General features: G+C 45.1%; 1 protein-coding gene across 8 annotated transcripts in view; it reads right to left on the reverse strand.

Moving 5' to 3' along the window:
• Positions 1–201: 201 nt before the first annotated feature.
• The window catches only part of LOC142814263 (kin of IRRE-like protein 2), a 102,957-nt gene continuing 78,093 nt past the window's right edge, over positions 202–25,065 (reverse strand). For 3 of the 8 annotated variants that reach the window (XM_075892718.1, XM_075892721.1, XM_075892720.1), the window contains 6 exons: positions 17,765–18,040; positions 14,924–15,102; positions 5,348–5,525; positions 3,948–4,046; positions 1,206–1,294; positions 202–422 (listed from right to left, as the gene is read on the reverse strand). In XM_075892718.1, the coding sequence (XP_075748833.1) occupies positions 3,961–4,046; positions 5,348–5,525; positions 14,924–15,102; positions 17,765–18,040 (719 nt within the window). In that variant the 3' untranslated portion in view covers positions 202–422; positions 1,206–1,294; positions 3,948–3,960. The remainder of the gene's footprint in view (positions 423–1,205; positions 1,295–3,947; positions 4,047–5,347; positions 5,526–14,923; positions 15,103–17,764; positions 18,041–25,065) is intronic. The other 5 variants (XM_075892719.1, XM_075892723.1, XM_075892722.1 and 2 more) reach the window with 5 other exon arrangements.

The following is a 25,065-nucleotide window of genomic DNA, read 5'->3' on the forward strand; positions in this document are numbered from 1 at the left end:
CATGAAAGCAGCAACCACAAAACCGGGTTCATTTGCGAACACCGGAGAGGCCTTTTCCCTGCAATGGGCATAGTCGACCTGATAGTGATGAATGATAATGATTTACGCAATGTACAGCCCTGTCTCCACTTGCAAACACAGATCTGCAGAAGCTTATGTTCTACAGCAAGTGAAAGAAACACAAGGTTGACACACTGGCGGTAACCTTCGCAAAATACCATAGTTTATTTTTTCTATTTACATGCTTCTGGATGAAAACACTGAAGCTTCTTTGGTAGCTTTCATGCGTTGTCAGCCCTGTTGATTTAGCTCAGGCCCCAAACGCTGACAAATCTTCGGGACCGGAGTAATGTCTTGGTTCATTCCTGCTGATAGTAATCGGTCAATATTTCCGCTCTTGAAGTGTGAAAAATGAGAACAGGCTGTAAATAAAAAAAAGAAAAACAGAGGACGAGAGAGGGGAAATCAGTCATTCACATGGTTTGCAAAGTATTGAGCAATCAGGGAATCCTTGCAGGTTGTTAATGAATACTTCACAATTGTTAGCGCAGTTTGTAACGCGGTGTCTGTTAAGTAGCAGTACTCGTTTAAAAATAAATGACAAGGACGGCATTTCTTGGCAAGTAATCATTACGACAAGCAACGTTAATATTCGCGAACGCAAGTTTCACCTACACCAGTTCTTTCATATACGGGGTGTTCATTAGAAAAGTTCACATTGCGACCTAATTTGAAGCTGTAAAATGAACTAAACGAACTCCACGAAAGATTCTACAGAAAGCTGGTTGAAATTGTAGCTTGTGCTCATTCGCATTCGTTGTTGAATGGAAAATAGTTGTGAATACCTACAGCGTTCGATGCATCTTCAAAGTAGTTTCTTAATAACACACAGCAAAACCCAGAAAAGATAAGAGTGACTGGGCATTAATACGTTAAGGAATTCAAGAAATGAACCCCATTCGTGCATACTTGCAGACAATGCACGGCGGCTTTCAGATTAATAGCACTCTTTGGACATCTCTTAATTTCTCTCGAACACGTAGTTGAAGACTTCTGGTAGAAACAATGTGAATCTGTAAGCTTAACTGGTTATCTTTCTCAGGCTGCTGGGCATTCAAAACAATGAATCCTATCACACCTCACAAAACTCACAAGTTTCTAGCTTTCGACACACATATAATACTTTATACGAAAGATTTGCTTACCTTTACAATAAATTTTCAATTACCTTCGTTTTTAAAGTGGTCCCCCTTTATGGTGGCTCAACTTGTTCTTGTTTTAGAGTTGCTATGACCTTAAAACATTAAAAATAAAAAGAAAACGTGAGGATACAGGAGGAATACTTATAGAGAAAAATAACGACAAAGATTACGAAATAATCGGCAACCGCTATTGCTAAAGCTTCACACACAGCCAAGGACAATTTAACCAAATTTGAAATTTGTCGACATGGTGCATATCTATGAAATTTCGACCACAGAAAACATGACATTGACAATCACAGGAGGAGACAACAGAACAGGGCCCATCCTGTTTCCTGGTCTTGTGAATGGATCCCAGATCATAACGGACAAAACTTCAAAACGCAGGTTGTTGGTAGATAGAGGACGTACGTCCACATTTATACCAGTCCTGTGCAAATCAGAAGGAAATCAACATACAACGTGAGGATCCCAGACCTCAACACAGAGGAAACCGGCGTACAACATAGGACCAATCAAAACTACCTACCCGAAGTTTTGACTTCACACAAACACTCGGGCTATCGGGTGAACCCGCAATTCAGGGCCAATTTTTTTAGCAACAGGGATCTAGTATGTGTTCTATTCAAATACCAGCCACCCATGAACAATGAGGGGGGGAGCTGTGGAGTCCCCCCTGGCTGGCACGTTTGGGCGACGGACTACCTAGTTCTAAAATCTAATAGGGAGGAATTATAAACTTAAACATCCAAATATCAGCGAGTATCCACGGTAACACTGAATTCATAATAAATTAGTGAAAAGAAAATAGAAAAAACACCTTGTTTTTCCTTTATTTTTTTAACAATTGGAAAATCTCTATATGCCTCTCCTTGGTCTCCGACTACTCGCTAATTATTTACCCAGAGGAAAAGAAAAGGGGGAAACAAAAGGGGGAAGGGAACCCTCTTGACGGTAATAGTTCAAGAAAACAACAATAACCCACACACTTGAGTGGGTCTCAAAAAGTCAATACCGACCATGTTCCAATAATGTTCCGAACAATGCCTTCAAACTCTTTACCACGGAGGTACACCGAAAATATAAACGTTGTAGGTAAAAATGTACAGAACCTCACAGGCACAATACAGTTCTCCTGAAAATTGGAAGAACATGAAACTTAAAGTCTGTTCTGAGCAGGAGCGGGATGGAAAGAAGGAGCAGCCCGAGGGAGATGACACATGCTATACAAGAGCAAAGTTGCATCATTGCTTGGGGTCCACCACGATCCGTGGTCGAGCAAAGATTATCACACAAGAAAAGAGGAAAAAACATGATCGCAATAAACAAATAAAAAAGGGGGAAAGAAACTGATAACGTAAACATAGGGAATAAGTGCGAAAAAGTATAGCTCAGAACATTAGACGAGGACTGCCTGCAATGAACAGAATAACATAAATAAATGGCATGCTGATACCAAATTCATTATCCATCCAGGCTTTAAAATGTTCTAATTGGCTGAAAACACGCACAATGTAAGAAAGGCTGTAAATACACCAACCGAGAAATCATGGGGCAACATAATAGGTGTTTCAGAACAGTGTTTAACAAGCCACAAATAGTCTTCTCTCGAGCAGGAGGAGGAATTGAGAGCAAAGATCAACTGCGTAACAAGAGACAAGGATGAACAAAGGAAGAGTCAAGCACAAGACCCAAGAAACTCAAGAAGAAGTTTCTTAGTCAAGACAGAGGGTACTCGAACGAAATCAATTGTATAACCACAGATTTTATTAAAAATAAATCCCGCTGGTCTGCTCGCCTGGTTCCCCTGTCTGGAGGGCGCTGATGGTATTTCACACTCTATTTTCATAATATCCCACGCCTTCCCGATTCACTTATCCCCTCGTAATCCCTTATTTTTCAAACCAACTATTTGGCGCAAGCCCTGTTCATTTGATTTTAAATGATTTACGCCTGTTATACTTCGGTGGTGCAGGCTGTGGTCTTTATGTTTTTCTTGAAGCCCCAACGTAATTTCTGTTCTTGTGAGTGTGCTTTTTGTCGCTGAAAATTTCCTTTAGCTCAGAGAATTAAAGCAAACTAAAATGCATTTTAAACTGTAGATGCACGTTTAACAGTGCTTAACTGCTGATCTGTTGGTCACGGGAATCCCGAAAGCGGCGGGTGCATTTCAACGGAGGTGAAATTATAGAGGCTCGTGGGCTTAAATTTAGATGCACATTAGGAAACAACAGGTAAAAGATGATTCTGGAGTCCTCCAGATTACCCTTAATATTCATATTGTGGTATCGGAACGTGAAACTACTACAGATATTAGTATTTAACTGCCCTAATAAAGTCTGCGTTTTGTATTTCCTCCATCCTTAAACTCGGCGGACAGGCATCGTAGTACAGGGATACTGATTGCGCAGGACCTGCCATGGTGGTCTAATGACTAAGGCACTCGGCTGCTGACCCGCAGGTCGCGGTATTGAATCTAGACCACGGCTGCCACATTTTCGATGGAGGCGAAAATGCTTGAAGCCCGTTTGCCTAGATTTGGGTGCACGTTAGAGCACCCCGGGTGGTCGAAATTTCTGGAGTCCTCCACCACGGCGTCTCTCACAACCACATGGTGGTTTTGAGACGTTAAACACAGACAATTATTATTATTACTATTCATGTGCAGGAAAGCTTCATGTCGCGTGCAAAGCTTCTGCAGCTTGATTAGGGTTTCTGTAACCAGCATGCAATAAGAGAGCTTGCCTTAATGTGCGTGTCAGCTTCCACCACTACTCAGTGTGTCAGAAAGGACTAGAGATAAGCTCATGCATGTTGGTAGTAGCCAGTGAAGTCCTCGCCTTTCTGAAATGACAGAGCAAAGACACACGCTTATGATATTACAAAAACGAGAGTCGATGTTGAAATTCATTGTCGCGTTTACCTTTTAACCAAGACATTCAGGCTTCTCGTATTTAAGCGCTCGCATGACTTTGAAAAAGTGCGAAATTTTGAGGAAGCTCTCGGCTTGGATGTGTAACCTTATCTGTGAACATTTATACCAATATTGATCAAATATTTTAGAAATACAAAATTTCAGTGGCAGTAGTTCTCATTGTGCGAAATAAATTAGCCCATTGTTGTCTTGTGGTTTAATACACTAAATAATGCATGCTTATTCTTTGCTGACATCTCAACCAATGTGTGGATCACAAAAAACGCAAGAATGGAACATGTAACCGCACCTGAGCTATTGTAATTTACAACACTAGCTTGAAAACTTAAGCAAGAAAGGAGAAAAATAAACATAAAAAATTTGTAATGAAAAGTAAATATGAGATTAAAAAATCAAACAAGAAAAAAGAAATGCAAATATGCTAGTAAACGCAGAAACGATCAAACGAAGCACCGAAACAATGAATGAACAACTTTATTTATCACTTGTTAAAGGGAAGGGGGCAATAGAAAAGAGTGTATTGGGGACGAACTACTTGAAGTATAGTCCCACCTCTACCCTCTCAGTCCACTCCAGTATGGTCTCCTGAATGTCGGGCCTCGAGCTGCGCAAGGCAGCCAAATATGTTTAAAAAAATTGAAAAATAAAGTATCACACAAGCAGGAACAACCATAATGCTGACTCACTATAGCGCAGCTTGCGTGTGAGTTCATGCATTTTTTCTTTCGATTTTTTGACAGCACGCGTATTCGTTTTCTTTATATATAGTTAAACGGATTTCTTTGTACATACTGAAGCTTTAGCGAACACACACGAGGACACAGACGAAATGAACACAAAAGCAGTGCAGACTAACAAATCACTTTTGCTGAATCAGAAAACAGAATATATACTCTCTTCGGGACCTCATGATCACTGCGCGTGAGTGAAAGTTGCATCGTACATTCTTTCGAATAAAACAATAAGTCCTCTAACAGATGCAGTTTTATATCACAAGTTATTCCGCAATGCAATATCTTTTTCATTCAGCGATACTGAAGGATGACTAACGCACATGTATAAGTCTAGAGACATACCACGTTTCTACAATATTTTTTGCTGTCTGATTAGGGCATGCAGATCGGTATGCAGCAAAACTAACTAGCCTGTCTTTCTGTACTACTGGATTTCTTTGACAGCGATAGCTTACCGAACGTAACGCACTACTTACCTGCAAAGGAGCTCGCCTCTGTAAATGACAAGCTCGTTTGATGTGTTACGTTGAGGAGTATGGAGGCATGATCGATGCCCTTTGGATTTCTCGCAACAAAAAGTATCTCTCCGCCATCGTCGGGGTGAACTGACCTAATCTCGAGAGACGTGGTTCTACAAAACGGTGTGTCGGCACTCTGAAAAATGAGGGCATAAAACAAGAATTTTAAATAGGCATACACATTTACCTAAACCTGCACTCAGTACTTTACATGAAATATTTGTGAATTACTAAAGGTGTATACATTTCAATTGCTTCACGAACTTCTATTCTACTTCTCGCTGCCCCGCCGAGGTGGCCTAGTGGCTAAGACACTCGGCCGCTGACCCGCAGTTCGCGGGAAGGAATTCCGGCGGCGACGGCTGCATTTTTGATGGAGGCGACAATGCAGTAGGCTCGTGTGCTCAGATTTTTGCGCATGGTAAGGAACCCCAGGAGGTAAAAATTGCCGGAGCCCTCCACTACGACATCTCTCATAATCATATGGTGGTTCTGGGACGTGAAACCCCACATATATATTTGTTTCTCGCTGTATATATCTGCATATGATAAAGTGTCATTTTAACGCAATAGCGTTAGAGAGCTCGTGTCGCAGAAATTCTGCCGTTGGAGTCGGCCCCGTTGGTCCTGAGCGAAAAGGCTTGTTACAGAGATCGCCGCGGCAGGCCGCTACTGTCCACGCGTGCGCGTGCGATCACACTGAAAAAGCCACTCATTCGAAGAAGGAAGAGAAAAAAGTGCTCAAGGTCACGAGGCGGCGGGTGATGTATAGTTTCGTTGCCTCTGCCATCCCTCTCTGCTTAGCTTCCAGCGCTTTCGTCGGGACCAGAGAAGAGAGAATGCAATTGCAACATGCGACAAACCTTTGTAACTCCACTCGCACTGGACGGATTTTTGAAATTTTTGCGGCGTTGAATTCGTGAGGCAATATGCTATTCTAGTGAATTCATTTCATGATTACTTAAAAAAGTGTTGCAGGGCCCCGTTCATGGATTTTGTTCGACAGGTGTCACGACGAGAACAAGCTTTTTCGGCGATTTGTAGGCGCATTTGTGAGGCCTCAAACTACGTCGACAAAGGCCAGGAAAGTGCAACCATCGCCGCTAAAAACACACAGGAACTTTCAAACAACTCTAAAAATGGACTACTACGTCCATCTAGCGGAAAACATATTATGCCTTTCCAGAGGCGTTGACCAAGAAAACAGTGAACGCTAGATAATGTGCTGCCATCTGTGAGGCATTGTCAGACTCTTTATGGCCTCTGAGATGGCAAGCGAGTGGCGTGTATCTTGGAGGCCATGCGACTCTTGCTTTAGATCAAGAACCTGTATGTACCATTCGCACGCGCGTGCTTGTACAATCTACTGTGTGTGAGTGTGTGTGTGTGCGTATGTGACAAAATATATTACTAGGTATGCACTAAGCGGTTGAATGGCGCACTAAGGGCCGGATTTCGCTATCGCGTTCAACTCTTAAAGGCAAAGCTCAAGGGTCCTTCATTTTTTTTCTTTTATAATGGTTTTATTGTGGTAATGTTTTGTGTAATTTTACTGCTAAAATCGTGGATGTAACTTACGTTATCAATTCCTTTTTTAGGTGTAGTATTGCAATTTTTTGTAAAAAACTTTTGAGCACTCACTTTGTATTGTTTGTTGTTCAACAGTGTTTTATTAGAAATGATGTGTCTATGACGCTTTTAGTGTCATTTTATATGTTTCTTTATATAAAAACATTCTTGGCTACTTTTGTGTTTGAAAAGTTTTCTCAGCCTTAACTTGTTTGCCATGTAGTTGGTCTCCTGGGCCCCATTCAAGCTGTTTGATAACAGCTTTTAGCCCAGGGGGCCATCCAAAGTGTAATATTTTGTAAATTCTACAAAATAAAGAGAATGAATGAATGAATGAATGAAAGTTACGATGTGCTTGCAATTGCTAAAAAACAAAAAAAAAACAAAAAATGGAGGTGACCGTAAAGTGTGACGTAGGTGTTTGCTAATGGAAATCGCACGTCACGTCGGCGTTGATGTGGCTTGGTCTGTAAGAGCTTTACTGGTGTGTTCGTTGCGTTAGTAATTTTTTGTATGTATCGTGCAGACAATGCGAATCTCAGGGGTCACGTAGTTCACGTGACCCCTGAGATTCACCTCAGGAACCACGTGCTTCCTGAGACTCAGGAAGCACGTGGTTCAGGTCTGCTCCACCATGTTGCACAACGATTTCTGCTTCGCCCAATCTTTCATTGACCTCACTCGATTAATGTTCATCTTCTATGCGGACAGTTAAATGGTGCCTATATGAAGTAAATATATACTCCTACATCGTTTGCTTATGGTAGAATAGACTGCTGCGCGAGTCGGCGTTTAATTATCAGTGAAATAGTGCGAGAAAGACGTGGACCAAAAATATTAACAGCCCTTACGTAGGATAACAGCTGAGACTTTTATTGAAAACATGAAGAATATAAAGGGCAGAAAAATCCCGTGCGCATTTTTAACACCAGAAAAATATACATGTGCAATATTTGTGCATCACTGTAACCAATATCGGCTTATTGTTAGGCTTAGGAGAGCTCGGTGACATACTTATACACCTCCGGTTTTGCAAACATAGTGAGCATCAACAGGTCAACAGGCTTTGTGCAGCGCAAGAACTTCGATAATGATTATGCAATCGATGTCACTCTTGAATCATAACCACCAATTTATATTTTTATGAGGCTATTTCTGGATATTCGGAGATCTAGAAGTAAGTGCCCGATCGAGAGTGCTTGGTAGTAAAAGGAGTGTAGCTTTGTGCTTGCGTCATTAAAAAAGGGAAATTCTCTATTTTAAAAGAAGGGCAAGGAAGCGAGAGGCAGGAATGTTAAGCATGCTAGGAGGTCTGGCAATGAAAATCCGAAAAATCGCTAATGAAGAAGTACAATCCCTGTGGAACGCTGAGTGCTTACGGCACACGCGACTGCATGGTTGGACACGTCTCGTCGACTTCGGCCTCCGTCCGGACTATCTCGTTTTGAGACAACGGCACTTTGCTGACTGTGGCCGGGTGTCGCTTTCACCAAAGCTTTCGGCTTTCGGATCGACATGGAAGACAGTGTTGCTTGCAGCCATTGCGGCAGCGATAGAACGATAGAGCACGGTCTTTGTCACGGCCTTTGTTATAGCGTGCAAAGACGGCAGCTAGCTGCTGCGTTAGCTTACCTTGACGACAGACCTGTCTCAGAACAATCAGTGCTTGAAAGGCGACAAGATCTGTCTTCACACAGAAAATCAGGGAAGGCCTCATTGAACTTTTTGCGTGCTAGTGGCCTATTGTATAAGCTATAGCACCCCAGATCACTTTTTTTCTTTTCTCTTTCGCGCGTTCATTTCGATTTTCGCTTTCTTTCACATCTTTATTCTCCATTCTCTCCTCCCTTAGTGCAGAGTAGCAAAACGGATGCTCCTATTTCTGGTTAACCTCACTGCCTTTCCCTCATTTTATTCTATTTCTCTCTCTCTAGGAGGTCTGCTATGCTACTATACACAGGGGAAATAAGAATTATTGCAGTGGTTGTAAGGATGAACTGTCTTACGAATGGTACGCTAGTTTTTCAAAACTTTGGATATTGGTTGGCTAAAATCAAGATAAAAAACTACTTGAAATTTAGAAACACTTTTTTTTTATCACAAGCCCGTTTCAACGAGACCATTTTTTTTCACGTGTGCTCCGGCTAGCGGCATTTCGTTGTGCTTGCCCACAACACCCAGCAATAATCGTCCGCCTCAAGATCATCAAATTTCTGCTTGACATGACGCGTGCATCACGCCCCTTTTTTCCTAAGCTTTAAGCTTTTTGGGAGTTTGAAGCCAGGCGTTTTTGTTGTTGACTGGCTAGGACTTAAGAATGCGCGTTTAAGATTGAAGCGCTCTACGTATCGCTCCTGAACAAATAAGACAGCTTTAGAGCAGAAACGTTTTAGTATTTTGCCGCATTTTTCTCGCGTTATGCCTGCGCGTACTCTAGAATTTGGTGTCTTATTAGGAGTAGGAAGTGAGCTTGAGGGGAGAAAAATACGCTGTTTCTGTAGGTCCTATAGCTGAAAATACGGCTCCATGGGGACAGCAACTATGTCTTCGCAAAGAACTCAGCAAATGAGATAATCAACCTCTGTAAGAGGAAAAAAATTTGCAATATCGACTGGTTGCAACATCACAGAAGACGGCCCTGCTAGCGCTACAGCGCTTTTGGTGATTGACCGACCTTTTTAAACGGTTATAGTTAGAACGTCCTTTCTGTTTGCGTTTTTGTTTTTTCCAAAGTGCACGTGCGCTTTTTTTTTCTCTCTCTACACTGTCTTTCTTGGCCCCTATTTCGCCACCCCCAGTGCTCGGCAGCAAACGGGATGTCAATGTTAATCTCCCAGCTTTCCTTTATTCTCTCTCCGCGGGAATCGAGCAGTTAACCACTCGTAATTTTTGCTGTCTTAAACGCTGTGCAGTATATAACTTTGATATTAGGGTGCCAGTGATGCCAACTTTTACGATGTACCACCAACGGTTTGTAGCCGGCGTAGCACTGGAGCGCTTCAAAGAAAACCGACAAATACGATATTTAGAACAATATTTCTTTGCATAGTGTTCAGGATTCGAGATTTAAAAAAAATGAGAAATTGGCAGCATATCCACGGAGTAAATGATGGAGAGTGGGGCGAAGCATTTGTCCGTCCATTTGTTCTTGCTTCCGTCCGTCCATGCGTCCGTCTGTGTGACCGTCCATGCGTCCATCCGCCCGTCCGCGCGTGCGTCTGTTCGTGCATCCGTCCCTGCGTTCGTCCATGCATCCGCCACTGCGTCCGTTCATGCGTCCATCCATGCATCTGCCTGTGTGTCCGTTCGTCTATCTATTCAACACTCCGAGTACCACCATCTCGCATATTTTCATCATATATTCCCCATATAAAACAACCGCCATCCAGCGGACATTCCAAGGACTGAACGAGAGGTGGCACACGCACACTTTCTTACGGCTTGCGCTTCGTGTCTACTTCCCATTTTTAACCACCTCGAGTTCATGGTATATACTAGTTCACTGTATCATGGCACTGCGGCCCAACGCTCGCTAAAACTTTCTAAATCCGAGGAGATTACGCCCAGCGAGTATAACGTAAAAACCTTTTCCTGTCAGTTAGTGCTCGATGTACATGCCAATGGCTGCTAATGGGAATTGAGAGACAGGAGAATTAGGCTTTTACTTTCTTACGGCTTGCGCTTCGTATCTATTTCCCACTTTTAACCACCTCGAGTTTATCGTATATACTAGTTCATTGTATTCATGGCCCTGCGGCTCAACGCTCGCTAAACCTTTCTGAAACTAAGGATGTTACACCCAGCGAGAATAACGTAGCAACCTTTTCTTGTCAGATAGTGCTCAATGTACATGCCATTGGCTGCTAATGGGGATCGTAGCGCGTGCGTTAACTAAAAGCCAAATGCTCTTGTCTCTCATTCCCCATTAGCACCCATTGACATGTACATTGAGCACTATTTTTTATTGTTCAACAACGTACAAAAGAAATTTTTCACCGGCACCACCTTGGAGGTCAAAATGTTATACTTGTTGCCCACTAAAACGGCTACGAGGGACGAACGGGTGCCGTTATAAACCCTTCGCCCCTAAACTCCAGTTTAGCGCCGGGTTTTTTCATTCAGCCGGCAGCGCCCCTTCGTATTTTAGGTATTTTATACAACCACTACGGCATTTGCGAGTCTGGTCAAACGCTCTCGAAGAAGTAAGACTGAAAATTCAGGATGCACGGGATTTTGACTTCCCGCTTCTTGAGCGGAGGTACCTAGCGCAGACTGTATTTTGCGGTCGCATTTGGTACCTTGCTCACGTCGTGCAACCTTCTTTACGTATCGTGCGATCACTGTAGTCTGCTTTGTGTTCCTTTTTTTGGTCAGGCGGCACTGAGTTGGTCTCTCGCGCGGCACTGGGACAGCAGCGTTCTCAGGGAGGCTTTGCTTTCCCTTCAGTGTCCATACGCTGTCGGCTGCTGGCACTGCGCTTCCTTTTGCGCCTAGTGCAAGGGGAGGAATCTCCCGCATGAGCGCTTGCATATTACTTTCTGGGTACTCACTTTCGGCATTTGATGCCTAATGTGCAACTTAACAGGGGGCCGCAGTCAATAACACTTCCTGCGTTTTATGCAACAACTGTTGCATTTTTTCGCCATGTCAAGTCGAGCTGTCCTGGCATAGATGTTTTGAACAACCACATAGTTGAAACAACTGCTGTTTTGTTGCTTCCGTTGGTCCCGCCAGCCCGCCGTGCTCGCTCTAGACGGGTGTCTCGGAGCACCTTAACGGCTTCTTTTCTGCCTGGACACCTCCGGGACTTCATGTGGCGCCTGGAATGGGGTGTGCTTCCCACTCTCGACCGCCTCGAAAGGTGGAGAATAGTCCAGTCTGCAACATGTCCGAACTGCTCCATTCGGGAAACAAATCAGCATTTTCTGAGGTATTGTGTCATTGCTCGCGTTTTTAGCCGTACATGCCGGATTTCGCTGCCTCAGAGTAAATCGCTTAATTCTTCTGGGCGTTGTTCGCGAGGCCGCTTCGCTTGTCTTCTCATTGTTGCCAGCTGTTTCTGACTCTGGCGCAACCGCTGCGAGGCGGTTGCTGCGGGCCGCCGCCGCCGCGCGCTCTACCCGATCCTAGAACGATTGTACTCGGAGCTGCTGTCTGTTTTGTCGGAGGAGCTCTTCTTCCTCGGTGAACAGGAATTTCTTCGGCACTGGTCTTGCCCTTTTGTGTCGGTCTATGACGGACGAGTGAAACTTGTCTTTCGGCCAGCCTGGTATTGGTAGGCTGATCTGTCGATGCGCCGGCAGAAATGGCATGCCAAAATGTAAATATCCGAAATGTACATATTTATGTTTTATTTGTGTCTCTTGTTTGCCATGAAGTGCTGCACTAATTTCAATATTCCTGGCTTTGACATTCCCGATATAACTATTACTGAGCCGGGAATATTTTCGGCTTTGCTCAACCTTGACCCTAAAAAGTCCGCAGGTCCCGACAGAATACCAAATGCATTCCTTTACCGGTATGCGGAGTGGTGCTCGAAATACCTTTACATTATATTTAGCGAAAGTCTACTAAGCGGTGTGGTTCCAGACGATTGGAAAACTGCAAAAGTTACTCCTGTGCATAAATCCGGCGATAAACTTTCTGTAAAAAACTACCACCCCATATCCCTTTTGTGTACAGCCGGTAAAGTTTTGGAGCACTTTATATTTAAACACCTAGTAACGTATCTTGAGAGCAACATGTTTTTTACGAGCAATCAACATGGTTTTCGGCGTGGATTTTCCACGGTTACACAACTAATACACACGACTAACGACATCTCAAAAGTTTCAGATAAGAGGGGCAAATTGACGCTATATTCTTGGATTTCGAAAAAGCTTTCGATCGAGTACCCCATAGCAACCTGATGTTAAAAATTCGAAACTTGGTCAAAAATGAGAAAATAACTCAGAGGTTGGACTCCTACTTATCAAGCCGGTATCAGTACGTTCAGATAGGTGACTCTGCCTCTCACTTGTCATCAGTTGTTTCTGGAGTCCCACAGGGCTCCGTCTTAGGTCCGTTGCTTTTCATTATCTATTTAAACGATTTACAGTTCGACTGTCTGGTGCGTTTCCGTTTCTTTGCCGATGACTGCGTTGTTTATCTCCCTATTGAATCGGTAAATGACCAGAAAGTTCTCAACAAATACTTTACAGCTGTTAGTAATTGGTGTGCCGATTGGAACATGAGCCTCAACACAACAAAGTGCCGCCAAATGACAATAACGCACAAAAAGTTTCCATTTCAATATGCTTATCAAATTAACAATGTTGAATTAGAGGTTGTTAACGAGTACAAATATTTGGGTGTAACCGTCACATCAAACCTCACCTGGAACAAACACATACAAAATATTACATCATCAGCACTGCGCAGACTTTGACTTCTAGGACACCGACTTAAGCACTGTACAAGCAGAACGAAGACCGTTGCGTACACTACGCTGGTCCGCCCCTTGCTCGAATATGCAGACGTTGTTTGGGACCCACACACAAAGACGGATTCAGCGATGCTCGAACGGGTACAAAAGAAAGCGCTGCGATTTATTCACAACGCATACAGCAGGCGAGTATCCGTGACAGAACTGCGCAAGCGTTCTGACCTACCAACACTAGAGTCCCGCCGTAAATTACATCGACTTAAAACATTACACAGTATAGTCTATGGTTATTCAAAGCTTGACTACAATACTTATCTCGAATTCAACATGTCACGCCCCACCCGGAACAAGCACAACAAAACAATCCTAATGCCTTTCATGAGAACAAACGCTCACCGTCTATCCTTTTTCCCGAGAACGATAGCAGAATGGAACACTTTGCCACGCGACGTTACTAACTTAACTAATCAAAATGCTTTTTCAATGGCTATTCAAAATTGTGTATGATTGGAAGTGCTGGTCTTGTTCCCCTGTCCTACTGAACTAACGTATTTCACGTGTTATCTTGCTACCATGCCACAACGTACACTGCTTTTTTTCTTTTTTTTACTTACTTACTGCATTATTGCTTCCCTGTGTACCGCGGACCGTGTTACTGGTCGCGTGTAAACTTTGTGTTTGTAAACTTTGCGTGTAAACTTTGTGCACTGTACCACTCCTGCCCTGGCTGCCAAAGGGTGGCTGGCAGTACTGAATAAACAAGTATTTTTTGTCGTTGTGTTTTTGTGAACCATCGAATGTGCATGTTCTTTCAACGCCATCTCATATCCATGTTCATGTAAATGACGTCTGTTTTGTCATCATCGTTAGAGTATGTCTAAGAAGGAAATGTTCTGTTGAGTCTTATTGACGTTTGTGGCAATAAATTTTTTCTAAACACAAAAAACATAACAGCTTTACTGACGTGAAGCATGGAGTGGTGGGAAGCATCGGTGCTTCGCATAGAGACCCGTCAATAAGAATGAGAGTAGAGCGTCCTATCATTGCTACACGCAGTGTCTAGTGCCCGTTGCAGAAACAGAGCTTTTCCTGAATGAATGCACCGGCCTAACTGCCACGTGCTTCACCGTGACGGCGATGACGGGAGACACTTGTGACGGGCTAAGAGGACAGTAGATGGAGATCCCCGCCGCGGTGGTCTAGTGGCTAAGGTACTCGGCTGCTGACCAGCAGGTCGCGGTATCGAATCCCAGCTGCAGCGGCGGCATTTCTGATGGAGGCGGGAATGTAGACTCGAGTGCTCAGATTTGGGTGCATGTTAAAGAACCCCAGGTGGTCGAAATTTCCAGAGCCCTCCACTAAGGCGTCTTTCATAATCATATGATGGTTTTGGGACGTTAAAGTCCACATATCAATCAATCAATCAGTAGATGCCCATGGCCAAAGCGAATGACGTGCTTCGCACCAAAAAGTCCGCACATTGGCATTCGTGCTCGCGTGTTGCGCAAGTTCTGCCTCTGCCGTCTCACTGAAGTACTCACACTGTAGTTCCTGGCGATGTAATGGGCGTGCGACGCGTCTCCGGGGCTCAGAAGTACGCGCCTCACGATCCAGTAAGCTCGTGTCGGTGGAGGGTTGGCACAAACTAGCACCGTGATCCTCACAGGCTTGCCCACAATCGCCGTCAGGGTTTTATTCACCGCTCGGACGTCGGGTCGACCTGTACAGAAAAAGATGGGGCGTATTCGAGCAGGTACGATTAATTACTGATACAGCTAAACATCCCGACATTAATCAAAATAGATTCTCGATCGCCGCTGTTTTGGCTTCGCTTGTGGGCGAGACACAAGCACGGGATGCTCACAGTGATGAAATATTGCCTTCAATAGGCACAAAATGTTTCTGTCAGTTTCATTAATAAAAATCAGCTGCTACAACAGTTAACGTGTTTCAGTATATTTCCACCCGAATACGTTGGAGCCTCCTCAATCACTATCGTTGAAGAAAGCACGTATATTGCGAAAGTGAAAGGACATTGACACTTCAAGGTGTGATAAGCGCCGGTCGTATCATTCATTTGACCTTCATTAGCTCGGAAAACAGGATAATTTGGATGTGCTTTCTGGCCCTGGCCAACATCTGCATTGTGTAAAGGCACTAAACACTCGTTGATTCGGTCACTTTTGGCCGCAGCTTGGTCAGTTCTCACGATGCTCGGAGTGCGCCGAGGGTGAAGCGCTGCAATGTGAGACACGAAAACAAAACCGATGTTCACGCACAACCCAATCAAGCTGATTGTTGTCTGCATCGCTATCTTCATTAGTTAGGGACTATGGTTTTGTTCACATGCGGAACCAGGACTTAGCAGCTCCAATATAGCTCGATGCAATGTGCACTCAATTCGCTAAATTCAGTGCTGTCGGTCACTGAAGATACTGAACTCCAACCAAGAGACAGCTGTTGAGAGTCTTTTAGTTGTACAAGAATAAGAGATCTTCCTCGTAGAGCGACCATACAGCTGTGGCTGCTATGCTGACACCAAACTCATTTGCTACATAGTGATGCATGAACTACCAGTCATTTTACCTGCGTAAGGAATACCATCACGTGTGCGTGGTGGTGATGGGCGTGCTAGTAATAAAAAAGGGGTCCTGAGCATCCTTCCCGCTAATTAAACATGGGACTGTGGCACACTGATCACATAGAGAAAGAAACTGAAGGATGAGGAAAGTTGCAGCTTCTACATTGATCTTATGCAAAATAATGCAATTGAGCTTATGCAAATATCTTACGTATTCATCAAGAAAATTTAAGTATATTGATGTAACAAGAATCTGTTTTACAGCGAAAGCTGTTATAAGATCAAAGCCCGGGTTACGTGCAGTTAGTTGTCCACCGCCGCCGCCACTGACGCTGCCGCTGCCGCCGGCATTCGTAACCACATCGCACGAAATTAGAAAAAAAAAACACCTACGGCCAATGACACCGTGGGGCTAGAACACGGGTTCCAGTATTCTACCACTGAGCCACACTGGTGCTTAGGACTTGTTCGTAAACTTGTCTTAGGCAAGCTTGATGTCAGACAAGCAATCGCGTTAATATGACCTATAAGGCGTTTTAAAACAGCTAAAAAACAACTAGTCGTTGAACAATGCGAATAACGTAACGAGTGGGTCGTCCAATGCTCCAACCTATTACAAAAACTTGTTCTTGTTCAGCTATCAATTATGGCGCATACCCACTTCAAGCATGATTCCTCATCGTCGTCAGTCACTGCATGAACAATTGACAGAAAAATTTCTCGCAAGTCTTTGGAGGATACCACACTTCTCAGAAGAATGACGAAAAATAGCAAAGCGAATGCCGGCCTACTACCCTAAACTTTTTAATATTATAACTTTTGTGGGCATCAAGCAAGTGTGCTTGCAGCAGTTACCCATTTATTGTTTAGAAAAGGCTCTAAGAGGCCACTCTTCTAGCTTTCGCCGTGATTGTACTGCGCCTTCTGTGCAGGCCTGGCGTTTTTATTGGTTTCTTGATGCTTTGGGTAATCCGGTGTAGTTGGTTGATTCGGACATTTTCCCCGGTCCCTTGAAACCAAGTTAAGGTTCCTGGTTCCTTTAAATCCAAGTTTAGCGTTTACCTTAGTGATTAAGGTACTAAAGTGTAGAAAATGTTGCCCCTCATTTTAGAGCCATGCATATGCAACGCAACATAGTTCAAGAACTTTTCAGTAGTTAAGCACAGATGCATCACGCATGGCTATTTTACATTATGTGCTTATTATACCCATATTCTGAAAGGAAGACTTGTGTTCCACCGAGGCGTATGAATTTAGGACACAAGATATTCTCGGTCGGGAAAGCGTTTGCCCCTGCCTGGATTCCCGAACCAAGAGGACATTTTCTTTTTCCTAAATTCCGAAAATTTCTTAGAAATCGTCGTTCGGTGACCTTTGCGACCTAGTAGTCCACTAAGTTGATGACGATACTCCTCTCATAAATAATTCCTTGATTGTGAGTTTCGTCAAAGAGTATTTGCCAAAGTCTTATATTAATGACAAACTGTGAAAGTTACAAGGTATTTTATCAATTCGCATAAGACAACTTGAAAGCTATCTTCTTCGTACTTTGTCTTGATTGGATGACGGGAAGGAGGACGCATTGCTTCCGGGATTCGGGGAAAATAGAAGCTTTCGGCCCCACTTTTGGCAGTGCCTCCGAGATCTGCCCACGCTTGACCGAACGACGATGGTATGACGTCATAAAGAGACGTCATCACTTGGCAAATTTTTGAATAAATTGTGTTCAAACGGGATACAATGGCAGTTTTTTGTTCGCGTTTTTTTAGACATTTAAGACATGTGAGCTTGGTAAACGAACCTGATATCGTGAGCAGGATGTTCCTGGTGCGTGCTCGTTCCTCCTTCCATCCGAGGTGGTTTGTTGCCGTGCACTGGTAGCTTCCAGCATCCGAGTACAGCACTGGGTCCAGTAGAAGGGAGCTTTCGGAGGTCATGCTTTCTAGCCGACCCGAGCGCACACGCGTCCAGCAGTAAGATGGTGGCGGCTTGCCGTCAGCCTTGCAGTCCAGCTGCACGGGCTCACCGAAATCGGCCGACACTTGCGACGGTGGCTGCTCGACTATTTCTGGACCGTCTGCGTTGAACGTTTCCGAGTCCACGTTAAGATGACGAGCACACGATTGTCGCACGGCTACTTAGCACACTTTCTCATACCCACTCTTACAAAGAATACGCAGACGGGGACTACGAGAAGTTATCTTGAGCTCCAGTTATCTAGAAGTACATGAATAGTTCCCATTCTCTCATTTTAATTGAGGCTTACTCAAAACACAGCTCTCGAATTATTTGCCCTTCCTTCCCACAACTATCCCTATGTGCGACAGCTGGCATCATGCTCGCCTCGGTGGTGCAAAGCGGTTATGGTGCATAGCTGCCAACCCGAAGACAGTGTATTCTATCCCAAGCACGAGGGTTGCATTTTGATATCGGCGAAATGCTGCAGAGGCGCATAATGTGCGATGTCAGTGCACCTTAAAAGAACACTGGGTGGTCAAAACTTCTGAAGAATTTCAAAATGGCGACCCTCATAATATCGCAGTCTTGCCAAGCAAAACCCCACAAATGTGGTTCTATCGAAACGCGACAGCATATGTGTTGTGAATGTGTATAAAAAATGGTAAGCTGTTAGCGTGAGCACACACAATAATCTCCAGGTTATGACAATGTGCCAACAAATTGCCAAAGAGAGAAAGATAGGAGAAGCAAGGAAAGGCAGGGAGGTTAACCAGGTTCACGTATGGCCGGCAACCTTGCACTGAGGCAGAATTCTAAAAGATTTATTGATTGATATGTGGGGTTTAATGTCCCAAAAACCACCATATGATAATGAAAGACGCCGTAGTGGAGGGCTCCAGAAATTTCGACCACCTGGTGTTCTTTAACGTGCACTCAAATCTGAGCACACGAGCCTACAGCATTCCCGCCTCCATCGGAAATGCAGCTGCTGCAGCCGGGATTCGATCCCGTGACCTGCGGGTCAGCAGCTGAGTACCTTAGCCACTAGACAACCGCAGCGAGAATGATAAAGGAGGCGATAAGAGAGACATAAAATTATCCAAGGTGTAAACTACGCATTGCCTGTGTAGCTGCAGGCTCCTGTGTAAGTAAGTGGCACCGAAGTGCTTGATGTCACAACAACAACAACAACAACAACAACAACAACAACAACAACAACAACAACAACAACAACAACAACAACAACAACAACAACAACAACAACAACAACAACAACAACAACAACAACAACAACAACAACAACAACAACAACAACAACAACAACAACAACAACAACAACGACAACAACGACAACAACGACAACAACAACAACAACAACAACAACAGTAATAATAATAATAATAATAATAATAATAATAATAATAATAATAATAATACTTTATACCACTGAGCACATAACTCAAAGATTTTCAGAAGCATAGAAGTGCGCATAGTTGGTACTTGTCAAGTGCTTAAACTGACGCGAAACTAACACACACACACAGACACCGACAACACGAGCACATTTTCTTTGTCATGCTGATGCCAGGGAGGTACATGACAGTCAACGCTTTTTCTGTGCATTTCATCGATGCTTAATTTTTAATACATTATTTCGCTTTTTCCTTGTTTCTTGTCGGACAGCAGCCGGCAAACAAGAAAAAAATGAGGAAGTTATAAGAAGAAAAGGGAGGAGAACACAAGCTGAGAAGGGCGTTACATGCGCTGTCATTGTCGAGCATTCTAAGCGACAGGGCAACATCTGCCCCACGTCTGACAAAAGACACGCCACCCTCTCGACGCCAACAATAAATGTAGTTAAGAGCGGAAGCGACGCCCCTTTATAAGCCCATCTTTCTCGAATTGTTAAGATGGGCTACATACGCACGAAGAAGTGAAGGAGTGACGGCAAACGGCATTTCGTTGCTTCATACGAAGAATAAACTGTCAGCTTCTCGACGCCAATTTTTGAGGCAAATGGCCGCCGTAATAACGTCTTTGCTTAAAGAGCTATATTTAGCTGGAGAAAGAGAAGAATGAACCGGCGCGACAGCGGTGGACTGGATTATTAAAAGTTAGTCTCAGCTTCCCCACTTGTTTCGTTTACTCTCGAAAACTTTGTCAATCAAAGAAAGAGAAGCGCGCCAAAATACGCTGACATGATCCTGAACTCTTTTGTTTTGTGACGGCTGCTCGTTTTTTTCCCTTCATTTTTTTGATTTTCTGAAAGGAATGAAGGAAGTCTCTCTGGGCTGAGTAGCATATATTGTTCGTGTGTACAGATGACATCCTCAGCGGAGTGAATGGGCCGGACTCCGCGAAAAAGAAGTAGCTGCCTGAAAAACGCGCTTCAATGGAGGGGAAAGAGGAAAAAAAAAAAACATTTTAGAAACGTGAATGATGTTCCCGTTTCTCGATGGTGGTGGTGGTAAAAAACATTTATTTCAGAAAAAGTTTACTAGACAGTGCCGACATGGCACATCGGCGTGCTAGAGTGGCAAGACCCTATTCCGGGATGCCAGTGGAGCTGGAAGCTACCCGTGCGCGCTCCACCAAGGAGCGTTGTGCAGCCAAGGTAGAGCAGCCGAGCAGGTGCTCCTCCCAAGCCTCTCTAGGGGGGATAGGAAAAGGGGATGAGAAAGGGACGGGATTAACTGGGCACGATGCTACGATGTGATATGTGTCGGCCAGCACATGACAGGTCGAGCAGGTGCCATTGATTTCCGGCAAAAAGTGCCTGGCGACTGCCGGACTGATAAAGGTGTTCGTCTGCAGGCGGCGTAGCAGTCGTTCGTCCGCTTTCTCCAAACCGCGTGCGGGGTCCGGGTAGAGGCGGCGCGAAGCCCGGTAATAAGCCGAAATTTCGCGAAAGCGCGTCAGGTTGGTATTGCCAGATTCCGTCTCGGGACATGGAGGGGCAACGACCCGGACAGGAGAAGCGCGGGCAGCGGCATTTGCCGCCTCGTTGCCGGGCAGGCCCGAGTGGCCTGGGGCCCACACTATACGAATGGGATGAGGGTTAAAGCGCCAAGAGGCTGCCTGTAGTAGGCTAGCCGCCAGCGGAGCAATGGAACCCTGAAGGTACTGAGAACAGGCCGAGCGCGAGTCCGTCAGGATGGTGCGTGAGGCAGGGTGAGAGGCGGCCAAAGCTATGGCAACCTCTTCAGCGTGCGTTACTGTGTCTGCTCGAAAGGAGAGGCTATCTACGTGTTTGCCCTCTGTAATCACGGCGGCCGTGAAGTGACCCGAGGGGGAGGGACCCGAGACGTCCACGTAGAAAACACCAGGATGATCGGAGTGTCGCGTATGAAGGGCCGCGGCGCGTGCTAGTCTACGGCCAGGATGGAGGTCAGGGTTCATATTACGGGGTAGAGGTTCCACCCATAGCTTTTGACGCCAGAGCTCTGGTACCGGCTGCAGAGGGTCTTGGTCAGATATCGGGTTAAGGCCAAGTCTGTGTAGAAGACGGCGCCCTGAAGGCGTCTGCGACAGTCGATTGATTTGGTTAACGCGATGAGCTCCGCGCATCTCTGCAAAGGTGTTGTGTACCCCCAGAGCCGTGAATCGGCTGTTGGAAGTTGCAGTAGGTAGGTCCAGAGCGCGTTTGTATACTGAACGAAGAAGGACGTCCAGCTGGTGCTCGTGTCGACGACGCAGGCGAAGGTAAGGCAAGGCGTAGAGGACGCGACTGGTCACAAACGCGTGGGCCAATCGGAGGGACTGAGACCCGCGGAGGCCGCCGCGCTTGGTAGAAACTCGCCGTATCATGCGGCTCACCTGTTCGCTGGTGCGTCTGAGGCCTGCTATTGTGCCCTTTGGATCCAAGGACGATGTGAGGTGAAGGCCAAGAACCCGAATATTTTGCACTGATGGGACGGGCCCGGACGGAAGAAAAATTTGAGGTGGCGGTAGCGGAGAGACTGAAAGAAGAGCCGATTTAGCTGGAGAGCACTCCAGGCCACATGAACCTGCGTAGGTGTCCACCAGAAGGGCAGCCTTTTGCAGGCGTTCTTCGATTTGCGCTAAGGAGCCGGTGTTGGTCCAGATTGTGATATCGTCCGCATATAGTGCGTGTTGTATTACCTCGACCTCGCTTAGAAGAGAGGGGAGGTTCATCATCGCCAGGTTAAAAAATTGCCCGCAGCTTCCCTCGGGGGAACACTGAGGAGGATGCGGAGCATATAATTGGTTAACGGGGTGTTAAAGTGCGACTTACTTGGGTCGATGGCTAAATTGGTTAACGTGGTTGTGAAATGGGGTGTTAAATTGCGACTTACTTGGGTCGATGGCTAAATTGGTTAACGTGGTTGTAGGAGGGGGTGTTAAATGAGTGAACACGTACACACGTATGCGAAAGGGCGGCGCTGGTCGAAGGGACGTCGATCATTGTGTTTGTGGATTCGTTGGAATTCATTTCACCGCGACCTTGGACGTCGACGCGCCGTACAAACCAACCGACGAGCGGCAACTGAGCGAGCGAGCGCCGACCTTGAGTATATATACAGCACGACGGCGCATGCACTGTCAGCTGTTGAATGTTCTCGAAGCGCGACGCCACATGCGCGTCCACTGGAGAATCAGGAGAATTGTAGATGTCGAACGCGGTGTGTAGAGGAGGAAGGGTGCAAAGATGGTGGAAGAGTGGGCGACGGCGCGACGGCGCATGCGCGCGCGTCAGCTGTCGAATGTTCGAGAAGCGGTGCGGACGGCGCGGACGGCGCGGACGGCGCACTACAAGGCGCGAGTATAAGATGCTCCGCATCTAAAAAAACACAGAAGAGTGTATACGACATACGCCACAATGTCTTAGTGGAGCTCAATCCTTCATTATGTTGTGACTTTAGGAAACGTTTGGACAGGAGAATCCGTCATTTGAAATTGACAACAAAAATGGTAGTTCAAAGGTCTTCTCATAAATATTCATCTAATTGTAAGACAGATACGAAAAACTGTGATAATCTTTCACTGCTCTCACCTCATTCTTGAGGTCGGACTTATCGCAGCTTCACGCAAAACTTCTGACGTATAAAGCTCTCTAGGAGACATCATCCTCAGAAAAGGAGTGCTTCGAGTGAACTAGTTTTGCGAAGCGTAATCGCAGATTTGCTATTTGTCTGAAATTGTGCTGTATGCTCATACTCGCGAGTCAAAGCCAGTGAGTGGAGCGATTTCATTCATTCATTCATTCATTCATTCATTCATTCATTCATTCATTCATTCATTCATTCATTAGCATGTAACAGACGCTGAACCAAAAGCGGCTAAACGATAACGTTATTGGGAGCGACAAACAACAGACAAGAGCACGCAGTAAGCAAAAGAGGTTGTAGTGGGCTGTTGATTTCAACTGGTATATATAAAGCATGGAAGGCATTTTCCTGACTGTGCGTTCACACATAATCAGAACTGAAAAGAGCAATACTAATATTTACACAGCCTACGAGATGACGCAATATTTGTGTAGAAATAGAGCTCCGGAAGGCCATTGGTGAAAAAAGAGCAATTTTTCATTAATTATTTATAATTTGAAAAAAAAAATTGGTTGGCTTCTTAGAATGACTATGTGTAAGGTTATGAAAATGATGCATGCTTTCACTGGTTGGCAATAATAGTGTTGCTTGCGTATATCTACTGGCTGTATTCAAGGTAAACAAAAAGTACTTTTAGCTAAACATTGTCTCTTCGTTAAATATGAGACTTTCTAACGAACGCATTGTAGTTCCAAACCTCAGATCGCATCCAGAGATCTCGGGTGATTATATTCATTTGAGAAACGTTACCAAAAAAAAAAGAGAGCATCTCGAAACCTTCCCTGGCATGCTTTTTTGGAAACACTGGCTGTATATTGAACTGTATCTTCCCTTGTTCTACCAAGTTTCTTTACCCTTAAGTTGTGTCTTTTGTAAATCTTGTTTGTACTCTTAAGTGAAACACGTATATTTAATTTCATTTATTTTTAATAGTTTTTGCCTCCAGCCATGTGCGCGCGCTGAGCGCCAGCTTGAAGCACTGTGCCGCAATAGTGGGAGCCCGTGCGAACACTACCGTGAAACAAGTGAGTGCATGTCTCAGGCCGCGACACGCCAAACAACGACGCGCAACTTGACAGCGGGAAGACAGGCGCCGTGATCCCTTTTTATTGCCAGCTGAAGGGTTTACAACGCTGCAGACAGCGTCGGTGGCATCTGGGACCTTTGGGGACGTCAGTGAAGTGTCCTCTTCTCGAGTTACGGTGGTGTCGAGTAGAAAAAAATCATACAGAAGACAACAACAGCAAACTGCGGTGTGCAGAAAAAAAAAAAAAAAACCAGGAACAACATTGTCGAAAAGGCGCAGCAATCGTGACTTCCAAGGATGTTAAGTCCCTCCGCTGAACAATGTGCTCTACCAACCCGCGTGGCACGTGGGTATAAAGCAGAGAAAAACGGCTGCAGGGAATGCGAGATCGTCTTCTAAATGCACTCTCTCGAGGATAGGGATACGGCGCTGGGTAAAATGAAAGCTTCTGCCAAGAATCGGTTGTCATTCTTGCTTTTTTTTTCGTAAAATTCTGCTTTTACACTTAATGTTTGTTCAAGCTGAAAGAGAGAGAGGTTCAATGAAGCAAACAGTGAAGATATGCCCCCCTATTTCCTGCCTCTTATTCCTCCTGTTTATCGAATGCGTTTTGCAAACGGAGTTACAAAGATAGAATCACATCTTCTGACAGCCCCGTGTCCTATGCGCGTAGCGTGCTCTGGAGCCACCCAAGGAGATTGCGTGCAATAACTCGAATAGCGGGCTGGGTCCGCTATGTTTGTTGAGTATATATACAGCTCGACGGCGCATGCACTGTCAGCTGTTGAATGTTCTCGAAGCGCGACGCCACATGCGCGTCCACTGGAGAATCAGGAGAATTGTAGATGTCGAACGCGGTGTGTAGAGGAGGAAGGGTGCACAGATGGTGGAGGAGTGAAGCGCGCGCGGTGTGTAGAGGAGGAAGGGATGCACAGATGGTGGAAGAGTGGGCGACGGCGCGACGGCGCATGCGCGCGCGTCAGCTGTCGAATGTTCGAGAAGCGGTGCGGACGGCGCGGACGGCGCACTACAAGGCGCGAGTATAAG

The sequence above is a fragment of the Rhipicephalus microplus genome, chromosome 4 (assembly GCF_043290135.1).
Source record: "Rhipicephalus microplus isolate Deutch F79 chromosome 4, USDA_Rmic, whole genome shotgun sequence".
Taxonomy (NCBI): Eukaryota; Metazoa; Arthropoda; class Arachnida; order Ixodida; family Ixodidae; genus Rhipicephalus; species Rhipicephalus microplus.